This window comes from Balaenoptera acutorostrata, chromosome 10, assembly GCF_949987535.1.
Source record: "Balaenoptera acutorostrata chromosome 10, mBalAcu1.1, whole genome shotgun sequence".
Lineage (NCBI taxonomy): Eukaryota > Metazoa > Chordata > Mammalia > Artiodactyla > Balaenopteridae > Balaenoptera > Balaenoptera acutorostrata.
This window is the reverse complement of record NC_080073.1, coordinates 78,009,101-78,025,207: the sequence shown is the minus strand read 5'-3', so window position 1 is coordinate 78,025,207 and position 16,107 is coordinate 78,009,101. Positions and strand designations below refer to the sequence as shown.

At 41.0% G+C, this 16,107-nt stretch overlaps 1 protein-coding gene across 1 annotated transcript in view; it reads right to left on the bottom strand.

Moving 5' to 3' along the window:
* Nucleotides 1–393: 393 nt before the first annotated feature.
* The window catches only part of MEP1A (meprin A subunit alpha), a 28,382-nt gene continuing 12,668 nt past the window's right edge, over nt 394–16,107 (bottom strand). The window contains exons 8-14 of the mRNA XM_007193834.2: nt 12,098–12,319; nt 11,198–11,347; nt 7,742–7,957; nt 5,771–6,244; nt 4,408–4,581; nt 3,145–3,445; nt 394–909 (exon numbers count right to left, since the gene is read on the bottom strand). Of these exons, the coding sequence (XP_007193896.1) occupies nt 744–909; nt 3,145–3,445; nt 4,408–4,581; nt 5,771–6,244; nt 7,742–7,957; nt 11,198–11,347; nt 12,098–12,319 (1,703 nt within the window). The 3' untranslated portion in view covers nt 394–743. The remainder of the gene's footprint in view (nt 910–3,144; nt 3,446–4,407; nt 4,582–5,770; nt 6,245–7,741; nt 7,958–11,197; nt 11,348–12,097; nt 12,320–16,107) is intronic.

Below are 16,107 nucleotides of genomic sequence, written 5' to 3'. Positions count from 1 at the left end.
ACTTTAAAATTTAAAAAGATCTGAGAAAGAGCTTTTGGATGATTCTCCCCCTCCATACACACACACACACACACACACACACACAAATTCACATGCAATTCTGGACCCCTTGAAGGTACTGACGAAATAGTTATTGAATTTATTAAAGACTTTCCCTTAGAATCAGAGGAGGAAAGCAAATGCTGCTGCTAGGAGGAATCTTTATTTGAAATTCTTTAACACACAAGACCCTAAAAGAATAATAAACCTATTGTGTCTGATGGAAAACAGGTATTTGAGTGTTTGATTCTAGTACAAAAAACATATGCGTTTCATTGTATACATCTTACTTGCAGTAGAAAGGAGAGAGTTTCTATATCTTAGTTATTCATTCAATTACTGGCTCATTTATTCGTTTTTACTGAGTGACCATGCATGCCGGGCCAGGCAGACTCCCAGGCACTGGGCTAACACAGTAAAGGTGGGTCTGCCCACCTAGAGCTTACGGTCTACGGGAAAGACAGTCTATTAAACAAGGGATTTACAACTAAGGAATAAGAGCGTCATCACAGGACACACTAGATACATTTGGAGCACAGAGCAGGGTAACAGAACCATGTGAGGGTGGGGACAGGAAAACCATAAGGGTCACACAAGAGGCTGGAGGCAAAGCAAGGCCGATAGAAGCTGCCCCAAACTGCAATGAGCACGGGAGGGAAAGGGAGGGCCCAAGGGCAGGAGGTGCTTCTGCAGCCTAGCTGATGTCAGCGGGCATCACTGCCTGGCCTTTGGCGAAGGATGGAGATGATGGTGAAGGTCAAGAAAACCATGCTGGCCGTGCCTCCGATCATCAGGCCCAAGAGGCTGCCGTGCACCTGCATGGCCTGACATCGCTCCCCAGTGTAGAAGAAGGCGTGACCAGAGACGCACCTGGGGAGACAGGACACAGGGGCGTGTGGGAACCACCTGAGCCCCAAGGGCTTCCTGACAACAAGACCAACACAGCAACAATGGCAGGGGACACTCAGCAGTTACACGCACCTGGCCTCGTTCAAAGTGCTTTACGCGAGTCAATTAATTTAATCCTGGAACAACCCTTTGAGGTGGTGGTTATTACCAGGTCATTCTCATCATCCTTATCTTACAGAAAAGTTAGATAATTTGCTCAAGGCCACACAGTTAGTAAATGTCTCACTCTTGAAGTCTAATCTCTGAAGGTCTGTCTCCAGACCCTGTCCTCTTGGCTACCATATGCAAAGTTCAGGAGGAAGGTTTGGGACACTTAAAGAATGTGTTTCCTGACACACAGTAGTGACGGTTCAGCAAACTCCACCAACAGATGCTGAGATTAGTGGGTGAGGGTTTGAGGAAAGGTAAGATGTCTGCATGGTCTCCGAGTGTCTCTCCCAAGACATGTGTGAATTAAAGGGTGAGGAATGGTAACTTCTCAGGAGAGAGGGCTGGCAGACACCCTCTTGGCCAGAGGACAAAGTTAACATCACCGGTAATAACACATATTGACATCCGGTACCGCTCACATGACACACTGAGAAGGTCATATCACGTCTTGGTTCTTCTTACCCAAAATGTACAACCTCAATATAATCACGAGAAGACATCAGATAAACTCAAATTGAGGAACAATTTGTAAAATAACTGATCAACGCTCTTCAAAAGTATCAAGATAATGAAAGACAAGACCAAGGACCCGCTCAGGACTGAAGGAGCTAAGGAGACATGAAAACTAAATGGAACACGAGGTCCTGAATTGGATCCTGGAACAGAAAAAGTGTATTGGTGGAAAAACTGGGGAAATCTGGATAAGGTGTGTCGTTTAGTTAATACTATTTTTAATAGTATTTACCTTTGTTAATGCTCATTTCTTGCCTTTGCTAATGTATGATGGTTATGTAAGATGTTGACTTTAGGGTATGGGGAACTCTGTTGCATTTTTGAAATGTATCTGTAAATCTAAAATTATTTCAAAATAAAAGTTTAAAAAAGAAAGAACAAAGTGGAGATCAAAAAGAGCTGAGAAGAAATGTAGATGTTCTGAGCCAAGCAGACCGGCTCCCACATCTGCTACTATTCTATCAAATGAAACTGAGGCTTCTGTCATCACATACATCCTTTTATGAAATATTTTATGTGAATAACACACATTATAAAAAGAACTATTAAATATAGCAAACTGTGCAGACAGACAGACCTGGATTGCAAGTCTAAGCTCCAGCATTTACTATCTGGGTAATTTCAGACAAATTACTTACTGCTCTAAGCTTCGAATTTCTTATGTCCTAAACGGGGATAAGAAGGGCCTTTATGTCACAGGGTGGCTGTGAGGAATAATTTAGATCATGAATGCGTACTGCTCGGGGAAGCACGTGACACATAGCAAGCAGCCCCCAAATATCAGATATTCTTCTTATTATTATTGAAAACATAAATATGATAATAGTACAATTGAACTAATGGACAATAGAAATAATAATTAATAGCAATAATAACATTTGCAGTCAGGGAAGGTTTAAGCTTGGTCCTGAGTCCCTGTGGTGGAGCCTTGATGCTAAAAGCTCTGGGTTGGGACTTCCCTGGTGGTGCAGTGGATAAGACTCCACGCTCCCATTGCAGGGGGCCCAGGTTTGGGCCCACATGCATGCCACTAGATCCCAGGGGGCCCAGGTTTGATCCCTGGTCAGGGAACTAGATCCCACATGCATGCCACTAAGAGTTCGCATGCCATAACTAAGGAGTCTGCAAGCTTCAACTAAGGAACCCACCTCCCACAACTAAGACCCGGTACAACCAAATAAATATATAAATAAATAAATATTTAAAAAAAAAAAAAAAAAAGCTCTGGGTCATTTTTGAGCCCTGCAGTGGAGTTCAAAATCCCAACAACATTCAAGATGCTGTTGACAATGTCCCAGAGGTAGCAAAGGGATACACGTGAAGAGACAGGAGATTTGGGGCTCTTCTGCTCTGGCAGGACCCCTGCTCTGCCCTCTGATTCCAGGCACGGCTTTGTGGAGTCAAGGACCGACACGGTTGACCATCTGATGGCGCGGATGCTCTGACCTGAGAACTGTGCCTTTTAGCAGGGTAAGCAGACATAGGGCTCCCCTCTGCCAACCCACACCTGCCGCCCCAGGCCACAGAGCCTACCTGCAGCTCGCCATCCCCTTCACGTTCACACAGATGCCTTCATTTTGACACGGGTTCGGGTCACATGGGTCTCTGAAGTACTGTGGCCAGTTGTGGTCCTCCATGGGGCCCGCGTTGTCCACCGACCGCTTCTGTCGGCTGCGCTGCCCCTGGTCCAGGCTGCCCAGTAGGGCTTTCTCTAAGGAGGCCTTTCCCGAACCTTCTTCTGAAGCCGGCTGCTCCTGGCCTTGGAGAACGAGGCTTTGGGGGATCAGCCTGCTGTCTTTAATGTGAACTTCAGTCTGGTTAAGGTGGGTGATATCTCGAGGAAAGAGACAAAGGGTGGTGAGGAAGATATATGATTAAATCTGACAATAATTCACTTCCACTCCTGGAGAAAGCTCCCTGGCCTGCCTCTACCTTTCTTGGTCATCACCTTTAGTGACATAGAAAAGTGGCGTTGAATCCAGCGGATTTTCATAATGCCAGCTATTTTATAGATTGATTATTTTTTATTGAAGTATAGTTGACTTAAAATATTATATTAGTTTTAAGGTGTATAAATAGTTGTTTGACATTTTTATAGATTACACTTCATACAAAGTTATTATAAAATATTGACTATATTCCCTGTGCTGTACATTACATCGTCATAACTTATTTCATACATAGTAGTTTGTACCTCTTAATCCCCTGCCCCTGTTTTGTCCCTACCCCTACCCCTTTCCCCTCTGGTAACCACTAGTTTGTTCTCTGTATCTGTGAGTCTGTTTTATTTGTTCATTTGCTTTGTTTTTCAGATTCCACATGTAAGCAAAAACATACAGTATTTGTCTTTATCTATCTGACTTATTTCACGAAGCATAATGCCCCTCAGGTCCATCCATGTTGTTGCACATGGCAAGATTTCATTCTTTTTTTGCTATGTTTATGTTTAAAGTAGTCCAATCACGCTTTTATTTATTTAACTTGAGAAGAGAAGCATAAAGTGAGTATGGATAGACTGATTGAAACTAAATTGAAGTCAGCAAACTGTCACATTTGATAAGTTATACAAAAAGGTGACACTAAAATTTTAGTTTCTCCCCAGGACAGTTAGAATCAAGATGGGAGTCCTTGAATAAAAGAGTAAAATGTGGTTCTCTTAGAGCACATCTTTTTTTTTTTAACCTAGTTCCCCCAAAAGATCCCCACCTTCCATGAGATGCTTTAAAAAAAATCCATGTAAAGTCAATAGAACACCCAGAACATAGGATTATTTATTTAGGAAAACCAGCAAAATACCTTCAAAGTCCACAAACATTATAAGGTCGTCATTTTTAAGAAAACTCCTCCTTTTCAGCATTTGGTGGGAGATGATAGCATCCCAGCCCCAGTCGATGCTTCTAAAACAGGCACAGTTGTTGTCATAGGACCCCATGACAGACGGCCTGTCCCAGATGACGGAGCCATTTATTGCTGCAAAGTTACAGGTTACAGAAAAATCATGTTATCGCTTTACTTTTCACTTTCCATTTGTCTTTAATGAGTATAGAGAGCTTTTTTTTATTGAAGTATAGTTGATTTACAATGTGTTAATTTCCACTGTACAGCAAAGTGATTCCGTTATATGTATATATACATTTTTTTTTACTATTCTTTTCCATTATGGTTTATCATAGGATATTGAATTTAGTTCTCTGTGCTGTACAGTAGGACCTTGTTGTTTACCCATAAGAGCTTTGTTAATCAGAAAAAATGTGTTGGAAAAAAATCAGGTTACTTACTCTTTCCAGGACAATTAAAACTGAGAATTGGGAGGGGGGTGGAGCAGAGAACCAGCCCTGTGGAGGGCCACTGTCCACTACTGAGTGACTTCTCAATGAAGGGGAAGAGAGAGCTATAGCTTCTTCCTTTTAAGGCTTAAGTCTCTTCTTTTGAAAAAAAAAAGTTTGCCCATTCCTTTATTCATGCAAGTTTGTTTCATGGACATACTGGCAACGAGTAATATTTTAGGACTCAGTGCATTAGTTCTGCACAGAGCCTCGCAAATTCTGAGTATTTGATAAATGATTACCTGGATCTGTCTTCTTGGACTGAGCTCAGTGAGGCAGGAACTGCCCAGTTTGCTTGTATTCTAAGGAGCTGGCACAGAGCTTGGCCCCTTGCAAGCCCTTACTTAGATGCTTGATGGATGAATTCAGGAAAGAGAGAGAGATAAGATGACGCTGAAAATTTTCACTTACATGGAAAACAAACTTCTGGTTACCAAAGCGGAAAGGGGATGGGAGGGATAAATTAGGAGTTCGGGATCAGCAGATACAAACTACTGTATATAAAATAGATAAACAACAAAGTCCTACTGAATGGCACAAGGAACTGTATTCAATAGCCTGTAATAAACCATAATGGAAAAGAATATGAAAAAGAATATATATGTATATCTGAATCACTTTTCTGTACACCAGAAACTAACACAACATTGTAAATCAACTGCACTTCAATGAAAGAAAAAAAACAAGAACATTTTAACTTAATGCTCCAACATGACATTGCTGTAGATGTGCCCAAGGAGGAAATGTGAGGGGAAAGTTAATCTCTCCTATACAGATGAGAACTGTGTCTGTTGGCCCTTCCAGGTGGAGGGGCGGGTCTTCTAACCACCTACCTGTAGATGTCTGGGACTTGGAGGTAGTGAACACCATGCTGGAGGACATTCTCTTCCTGACATCGGGTTCCTGGTCAAGTATTGTCATTATCACCTGTCTGTTCTCCACTGGCCACTCCAGAACAGCATCATTCTCTCCACTACACAGATGAAAGGCAAGTCCCAAGTACCCAGAGCTCCCGGAGCCCGTTCTGCCATGAGGGTACAAGGTCAACCCCAAACCGTAGCCCTCTGAATTGTAGAATCGAGGGCTCTGAAACTTGTCCCCTTTAACCGTGTTCTGCAGGACTTGAGAGAATTTCCGGACCGTCCAAACCCCTGCGGGGCATGGGGTTTCTGTCAAAGTGATGTCATCCAGGTAAACTCCCCCACTCGAGTTCTGGGGGTCACCCTTTGTGCCCTGGAAAAGGTAGCGAAACTTCTTTTCCTCTCTTAGTGTAACATGGGCAATTTTCCAATTTTGGTCAAAATCTCCTGAGGACAGAGAATAAAATTGGTGACAACTGTGACCAACATTTCTGGAGCACTTACTTGGAGCCTCGTACTGTGGCAGGTGCGTTACATGAACGATCTCATGTAATCTTCACAACAAACACAGGAGAGAAGAACTGCTATAAACTTGTTAAGGAACTTTTCCAAAGTCACATATCTAGTATGGGAAAATAGCAAAAAAAGAAAGAAAAAAAAAAGACACACTCTGATTTATCACAAAAGTCTTAATCATGAATCTGTTTTCCATTATTATTCCATTCTGCAGGTTCTGGGCTTTCCCCTGGGTTTGTTGGTATAAATGCACCCCACCCCCTTAATGTTAGCACTGAATGTGCAAGTATTGGGCTGAACCATATAAAACAGACCTTTGATAAGTCAAAAGTCAAACAATGGCAATTTCATGTGTCCATATTTACAGCCCTTGGTAACACAGCAAATTCTCAACTCTTAAAGGGCACCTAGCTGTCATTCCTCTATTTGATAAAGATGCTCTGTAAATTTCAGCCAGAAAAGTGAACCCCTCAAAACCATTATTTGTAGCATTCTCTACCCACAGAGTGACCTGGGTAGAGACAATTTGGGCCCCCGTTCTTCTGAGTAGCCTTTACTAAGGAAGCCTCCACCCTTCAAGAACAGCAGCTTCTTCTAGAAGTACACAAAGAATGCTTCCTTTATCTCATTTTAATTGAGAAATTCTTTGTTGAATGGAAAACTAGAAAAACATGTCTCTCCTTTTCTATTTATGAACGAACCGCCACCACAATAAAAGAATGTAAGTACTTAGCTTTTATAACCCTGGATCTTGATTTTCAGCCAGATTACTCTCACAACCAACTAACTACCTTAGCATTTTAAGGTTTTCATGATCTTCTTATAGAAATACATAAAGTATCACTAAGGAATATACAAGTGATTTTAGTAAAGTTAATGTATACAAGTCGCTTGCTTGCCACCAACTTCACAAGTAGGTTTCAAGTTACCTCAGTGTATTAAATAATGGTATCATTCAGTTCGCTGAAACAGATGCAGAAACACTTATGGTCCACTATTTAACCACTTCTCTCCAGCAGCATCAATTCCCACTTCCCTTTTACCTTCCAATCTCCACCTTTGAATCACCAATTTTCTCTATTCTGGCTTTCTCCAAAGCTCTAGTGAAAACTAGATTTTTATATTCTGATTGGCCTTCTTTTTTCTTTCCCTGATTGGCCTCTTGCAATAGTATATGTCAACCTCACCTGAACCCGCAATTTCTGAATGGTTAAAACATCCATTGAGTGGTTAAAACATGCCAGGCATTATGCATTTCAAAGAGGCAGAAGGGAGGTGGAGGAAAGGAAGGAAGAGGAGACAGAGGGGGAGGAGTGGGAGGAATGATGAGGGGGAGGAGGGTGAAAAGGGAGAGGGAGGGGAAGGAGGAGAAACAGCACAGTCCCCAATATGAAGCCCAATCAGTCCTCGCAGGATGCCTTTAAATACCTTGAAAGGTCTTCACCTTGACCAGCTTGCGAATGTTGCCCGTACTGTCATCCCTCTTGACCCAGACGATGAGTCTATCTGAAGGACTTCCTGTCATTTTATAGAAAAACTGCAGGCATTGCTGCTTCCTCTTTGGGTAAAGAATCCGAGACTCCAACAGGGCTGCCTCCTCTGCTATCCCCAAGCTGGTATTGAAGTACATGAAGTAGCCGGCACCTATGGAGAGAGGACCCTAAAGTCCCATCTCTGGCCACAAATACCCCAGGGTGCCCTCAGCCCAGGCAAAGTGAAACAGTGAGCAACAGCCATCGTCCAGACAACAAAGGCTAGAACTCTTCTGGGGAAAATAAAAAGGTTGTTTGTCAGTAAATATTCCGTCTGTCTCCACGGACAGAATTGCTGGTCAAAGTCACAGCTCTCCACTTCCTCTTTTGATTGCCTTTTTTCCCAAGCTTGTGAAATGTACACCTCTGACTTAAGGAAATACAGGCTTTAAGCAAAGTTTATGGAATTTAGTGTCTGTGAGATGAATTCCATTTTCTTCATTAACTTCGTTGTTTAGAGATTCAGTCCAAGGAAAAGAGCTGGCCTCCTAGCTGTATAAGAAACTGTGGGATTCAAAGTTTTAGGAATTGGATTTTAAATATTCACAATGAGAAGGGTTCAGTTTCACCAAAAAGAGGGGATAAAGGGTCTACATTTATGCTAGAGGCTGGGTTTGCCCAACTCACGTATCTCAAAATTCTCTCCCCCAAAACCAGCAGGTGGCTAAACAAATACATCACATGGAAAACCAGCACACTTTTTCAAAGTCAAGGGCAATGAACAATTCTTGCATGTAAAGAAGTCATCTAAACTTACTCCAATACTCAACCTCTTACCAAATGCTCCACTCAAAACATTTCATCAAGTAAAAATGAAGTGAGCATCTACAGTTCCAGGTACTTTGACAATATGAGTCCCTGCCTCACCCTGCCTCACATATGGGGCATGAGCAAGGATGTTTAAATAAGTTTTCCACAAAGCTGAAAAATACCATAATGTCTTTAATATATCATCAGGGTAAATTATATTCGCCGGTATGTTCTTCTCAATACTTTATCTTACTAGCCTTAGGCTTTTGTGTCGTGAATTGCTGAGGGCTTGGGTTAAGGTAAACAAGAGCTCACAGGGCTAAGAAGGTCTCCTGGTGATCCTTGCTCAGGAATTCCACCAGGTGAGTTCAGAAGTATGAAGTGTAAGTCCAATAACTCAAACTGAGGGGTCAGGAGACCTGAATTCTTGCCCTAGAGCTGCCACTAACTGGGTATTCATTCATCTCTCTGGGATTCAAGTGGGAAGTGGCTTCTATCCTTCGAGCTCTCTGAGTCTATGCATCTACCTGAATAAGGCAGTGCTCTCTAGCAGAGGAAACGCCGTCCCATTATGTGCCTCCTGTGGAAGAAGCATAATGGCTGGTCAAGTTAACCTGAGAAAGCTTTTCTAGTTACTTCTCTGGGCTGTGGTCCTTTCCTTTCCTACTAAAATGCTAGAATATTCTTTCAACAGATTCCTCTCACACTGAGATCACCTTTCTGTTTAGCTGGAACTTGCACGTTAGCCTAGCAGCAAGCCCACGGGAGAGATTAGATTAGAGGCTATGATGGAAATTTAAAGAGAACTTCAGGCGTAGATCACCCTTTGGAAACTGGAGATTATGTGTTTAATAATCTGATGTGTAACAGAGACTTTTGCCCTTTGCCAAGGCGCGAGGAAGAGTGGCAATTGTTGATAACCTCTGACATTCACCCTGGTGGCCTGGCATCTGGGTGATAAGCTGGGTCTCTTCTGTGAAGGAACTCCTAGCAACTCTCACACAGGCATGGACTAAGGGACTTGATGATAGTCCAGTCTTTAAAAGGCTATTATAATCTATAACCTCACCTGCTTCCAAATAGGGTTGGTACAATTTCAATGACAAGCACGTAATAAAAGGGTGTTAAGATAGAAATTGAAAAATAAATAGAACCTCTGGAGAGAAAGGGACGATGGGGGGAAAAAGTAGGGAGTAAGGCTGCTGGTCTGCCTTTGAAGATTCTATATGCATTATCTCCTTACATGCTCGCTGTGAAGGATCAATAGCTTGATGGTCAGAGAGGCTTACAAAAAGCCAAAAGACTTAAACAGCAACAACAACAAAAACAACTACCTGGGGTCACCATTAGCAAGTGGTGGAGCCAGATTTTAAACCCGGGTCTCTCCTGACTTTATGGCTTTTTCACTGCACAAACCATGTACAGGAACTATCTGAAGCTGTTCTCCAATATGGCAGCTACCAAACATATATGGCGATTGAGTACTTGAACTGTGGCCAGTCCAAAGTGAGATGTGCTGTAAGGATAAAATATACACCAGATTTCAAATACCTACTGTAAAAAAGTGTGAAGTATCTCATTAATAGTTTTTATATTGATTGCACGTTGAAATGTTAAGATTTTGGATATATGGGGTTAAGTATATTACTAAAGAGAATTTCCCTTGTTTCTTTTTTATGTGACTGTTAGAAAATTTTACATTACATATGTGGTGTGCACTGTAGTTCCACTGGAGGACACTGCTGTTAGAGACATTGCCCTACTTTACAAAGTCATATATATATATATATATTTGGCTGCACTGGGTCTTCGTTGCTGCCTGCAGGCTTTCTCTAGTTGTGGCGAGTGGGGGCTATTCTTTGTTACAGTGTGCAGGCTTCTCATTGCAGTGGCCCCTCTTGTTGAGGAGCAAGGGCTCTACACACGCAGGCTTCAGTAGTTGTGGCACGTGGGCTCAGTAGTTGTGGCTTGTGGGCTCTAGAGCACAAGCTCAGTAGTTGTGGCACACGGGCTTAGTTGCTCCACGCCATGTGGGATTTTCCCAGACCAGGGATCAAATCCGTGTCCCCTGCATTGGCAGGCTGATTCCTAACCACAGCACCACCAGGGAAGTCCCACAAAGTCATATATTTTTTAAAATTAAAAAAAATTTTTATTGAAGTATAGTTGATTTACAGTGTCGTGTTAGTTTTAGGTATACAGCACAGTGATTCAGATAGATAGATAGATATACAGATATATAGAGAGATATAGATATTCTTTTTCAGACTCTTTTCCCTTATAGGTTATTACAAAATATTGAGTAGAGTTTCCTGTGTTACACACACTATATATAAACTAGATAACCAACAAGTACAAAGTCATATCAACCATTATGTCTGTATCAGTTTTGTCATCGCTTAAATGAACCCTTCTTTTGCATGCCCAGAACCTGGATGCTTTTTATTGCGTTAATAATAAGGATATGAGAAATGGTTTTTGTCCTTATTCAGAGTTCCAGGTTTGATAACTAGCCTTCCAACTGAGGCCAAACATGCTGGCTGCCATTTCCCCTTGAACCTGGTGAACCTCCTCAATGTACTTCCTTGCTGCCTTCACTGACCTGTGCATTGTCCCACCAAGGTGTGATCCGCTTGTCCAGGTTTAGTGCTGTCCTCATAGACCCAGCCAGCATCATTTCCGGTACTCTGAATCATCCCACAAATGTTTGCCTTCTCAAAATCACAGTGGTCCAAAAGGGTATGAGTTGTGGCTGCAAATGATATGTTTGTCACCTGGTTAAAAATTTAAGGCCTCTCATGTCAAATACCTAATGACTTAGGCTACTAAGATGTCATTGTTTAGCAAGATCATGAGCCTTTCGTTGTCTTGATTTTTCTCAATTGTAAATCCTACTGTCGTGCATTAGATAGCAGAAACTGCCAACACAGATGCAGCCCTACACACTTCACAGAGTCAAATTATAAAAAGGCTTACCATCATGCTTTTCTGTAAATGCCAACCATCGACTCCTTTAGATCAAGAATGAGGTACCTATTATGCTGGGCTTTGTTCTTAGTAGATCTTCTCTACATACATATTGAACAGGATTAAAGAATGTGTCTCTGAAGACCAGTGGGGCCATTTTAGAAAACATCCCATCTCTGAGCATTAGAGGAATCCAGGAACCACTAACCTGGACAAAGAATTTAAGATACAAAATACTTTCAAGCCTATAACTATCTTGGGCTTTACATAAGGATGCACCCTTCAAAGGGAAGCTGAAGGAGTTGGACAATTCCAGCTCCTTACATTGGTCCAATATTTTCACTTTACAGAACACAAACACATAATTGATTTTCATAACCATCTTGTGAGGTAGGTGTTACAATTTTTTCTAAGGATAGGGAAACTAATGTCCTAAATGAAATGGACAGATTAACAAAATTAACACAAAGGAAAATGTACAGGAAAACCGTAAGGTCAGGGGGTTTACCCAGTCCTCAGACCCAGAGGTACTCACTGCAGTTGTACATTCGGTTCAGCCTCTCCAGATCGATAGCACTGAAATCCAGGCGCTGCCCAATGATGGAGTTAAACTCAGGGATCTTGGCTGTGATGGTGGGGAGACTAGCATTCTTGTTAAATGAGAAAGGCTCGTAGTGCATCAAAGACTCGTAATCATAGGGTGTGTTGAGGTCTGTGACGACGCTGTCATCGTAGGTGTTAAAGTTGTGCTTATAACCTGTCAGGGAGGGAATCCACAGGCCCTGATCAGTCATGTCATTTCCCCATCCTACCCTCTTTGACTAGATACTCAAGCAGAGACCAAAACAAGGGGGGGGAGGCAGAATAATGCATCTTTGATTTAAATATATACACATATTTAACATATTTTATAATTTGCACAATGTATATAAAATTAATATATATTAATTTTTACTAATAACATTGTAATGTACTAATATATTATATAATAGTACATACAATTATTATAATGGATATTAAAATACATGTTATAATTAATAATAAATACATACATATTATTAAATATGTGCATAATATATACATATATTATAATGTAAATGTAATGTAAATATACAATGCATGTTATTAAATGTATATTTAAATCAAAGATTCATTTTTATACATGTAAATAAATAAATAAGTGTGTGTGTGTATGTATGAGGCTTTAAGAAAGAGAAGATAAGATATCAAAGTGGAGGCAGTTATTCCTCATGGTAGGCAAAGGAATTTTTGAATTCAGGAAAATATTCAGGATTGATTCATCTTGCTTACAGCCAAGTACCTCATCCACCAAGAGCTGTACCTGGCCAGCTCGCCAACAATTTAGGAAAAAAGAAATCTAAGGGGCAGAAGGAAAGTTTAGCAGCTGGCGAGAAAGTGGCATCCTGTCAATCAAGGCTCACGCTCTCCTGTTCTAGAAATTGCTCCATGGTGAGAAAAACAAAATAGGAAGAAAACTGACTTTCCTTTCAAAATAGAAAATGAAAATATTTTAAATGAGATTAGCATAAGTAAGAGAATGTGAAATGCTGAAATGTGAAATGCTGAAATGAGAAACCACCCAGATACTCTTTTAATCCAGCAGCCATCAGGAATTTACTGGTTCAGCTGCAATAATGGGAAGTTCACAGGTTTTTAATTCCCTTCTTAGGGAATGATAGAAAAACTGAATAAGAATACTCATAACTCTCCCAGTCAAAACTTCCCACCTTCATCATCTCCTTCTCCCTTTCTAGCTTCCCATCCAACTGTTTTTAATAATTAGAAGAAAATGTGACCAACTTTCAAAGACTTCAACTCAGGTACACTCAGGATTGGAGAAGTGTGGTACAGCCTGGCAGTGGTCCCCAGACACTTTTGGAAAAGCCCATGAACCCCTTTGATCAAAACTTGTTTTAACTATAAAATGATAATACTGATGTTACATCCTCCCAACTCACAGGGGTTTTATGGGGACTTAGTCCAAGAGGGATCGAAGCAATTCAAAGGTGGGACAGAACTGCAAGAAATAAATAACCCAAACAGGGAAGGAGGAAAGTCATTCCTTCCAGAGCACGTGGTCCTAGGATGGCCGTTAAGGGGGTAAAATTATAAAAAGCATCAAGGTGGTGTGAGGACTTGGGCGTGGGTCTGGGATCTCCTGGTGACTCTCAGTGGTATCTTAAGCAATGCACTTTCAATTCACTGGCTGTTTTCCTTAACTTGCAATAAAATCATCAGGTTAGAATAGATCGTTTTATTCTTTATTATCCAAGGATACTTATCAGAATGCTTTACCAAATAAGTGTTTTTAATACATTTTAAAATTTAACTCAACACATTTTTGTCATGCCTACTATTTACTGGGAGCTGTGCTAGGTGGGTGGTGGCCCCTGGCAGTGACTAGGACAGGCATGGTCCTTCAGGGAACTCACAGCCGAGAGCTTGAAGAGGAAGTGATCTTGTAAACCAGAGCTCATGGGCAAACCTTTTGTGTAAAGGGTCAGATACAAAATACTTTTGGCTTTGCAAGATGTATGGTCTCTGTCAAAACTACTCAACTCTGCTGTTATAGCACAAAACCAGCCATAGGCAGTATGTAAACAAACGGCCATGGCTATGTTCCAATAAAGCTTTATTTACAAAAGGAAACAGATATGGCCCACAGACTATAGTTTGTAGACCCCTGCTAGACCTCAGGAGTGTTTTGCTTAATAAAAGGAAACAGATCCAGAAAACACAATTCTGACTTCAGAAACAGGGATGGATTTGGGGAGAGAACTATATTGCCAATAGAGTATCTTCCTAGGTTAAATAATAAGATTACCATCAACTGAAGATGAGATGCAATAAAGTCATAAATTACCCTGAGCAATAATACTGCCCTTGCTTATGATCTAAATTGGATTTGATGTCTCATTTGAGAAGAGTTCTCCAGTGATTGCAAGCAGTTTAGATATATGAAATTACACCTAATGAAAACACAGACAGGAAATGAGCAAACATGGTGAGTCATTTATGCTCACCCCAAAGCGGAGCATGTCTGCAAATTATCCTTGTTAAGTGTGCAGGCTCCCTCTGAGAAAGGGGACCTCATATGGTCTAAAACTATCTTAAAAGCACCGAGCATTGTGTTCTTCAAGACTTAAAAAGGCGAATGTTTTCTGCTTCCTCATGTCATTTTCATCAGAGTTAAGCATATAAGAGAAAGTAAGAAATTCAGGCCTCTAGCAAATACAGACGAAGTCTAATGGTGTCCGGGGCCTCACAAGCAGAGATTCGGTCCTTTGATCTGCACTCTCCTGTCACATCTACACAGACCCAGATATAAGGCAATTACCCCTGGGAGACAAATATACTGTTTTTGATCTATTATTTCATACTTGGGTGAACACTCTCTAGAACTTCTCTAGATTGTACCGGGGGACAAAGAAGAATATTACTTGGCCTCTAGCTCAGTGGTTGAATGGTAGGATGGGTGGGAGTATATGTGTGGGTCCAATTCTGGTAACAGATTAGGCTTTTACAAACCACATAGTTTCCCCTCCTCCTACCAGTACTCTACATTCATGAAATATCAGAATAGGAGGTGCCGGGAGGGACACAGATTGAGAAACCCCAGAGGTGATTTTTGATAGGATTAGCCATCTGAACCCCTGCCCCCTGTGAGATCCATGGTTACAGCTTACTCCAAAATGAGCTAGTTCTGGCAGAAGTCTTTTGGAGACTGATATTTAATTTTAAAGTATGGCCAGTTCTTCCAAGTCCCTAAAATTATTAGAGATGCACTGCCATCTGTGACCTCATATGTTAAATTGGGATCTAAATGAAACAGATAATTACAAGGCAATGATTTGCTTCATGAAAACCATGTGTGGTCATAGTTAAGGCACTTCCAATACATTAAAGTTTCATTAAGCTATCACTGCCAAAAATAATGCTTTTCCGCTTCCTGAACTAATTCCTAATCAAAAACGAGGTGTTGGGACTTCCCTGGTGGTCCTGTGGTTAAGATTTCACCTTCCAATTCAGGGGGTGCAGGTTTGATCCCTGGTCAGGGAGCTAAGATCCCACATGCCTCGTGGCCAAAAAATCCAAAACATAAAACAGAAGCAATATTGTAACAAATTCAATAAAGACTTTAAAATCAAAAGAATCTTTTAAAAAAAACTAGGTGTTTTCAGAAACACAGCATGGAATTTTTTACCCCACCCATTGGGAAACTGAGTTATAACATTTTCAGCAGAATTGTTAGAATAACTGCATAATAATATGTGAAATAAAACTGTGTTATCCTTTACTGTGTTATCCTTTATGGGCTGGGGGCAGAAGGAAAGAGGTGCTTAGAAAGGAGAAAGAAAAGACTTGTACATTTTGATTAATCAGAAAAACTATTAGCTAGAATTAACACAATTGGGAGTGCAAATTCAGATAAAAGGTGGTTTTGTTTTGTTTTGTTTTTTGCTGTAGTTGTTGTTTTGTTTTTAAACACCTATTGTTGATTTGGTAAAGCATCAAAAAAATTCT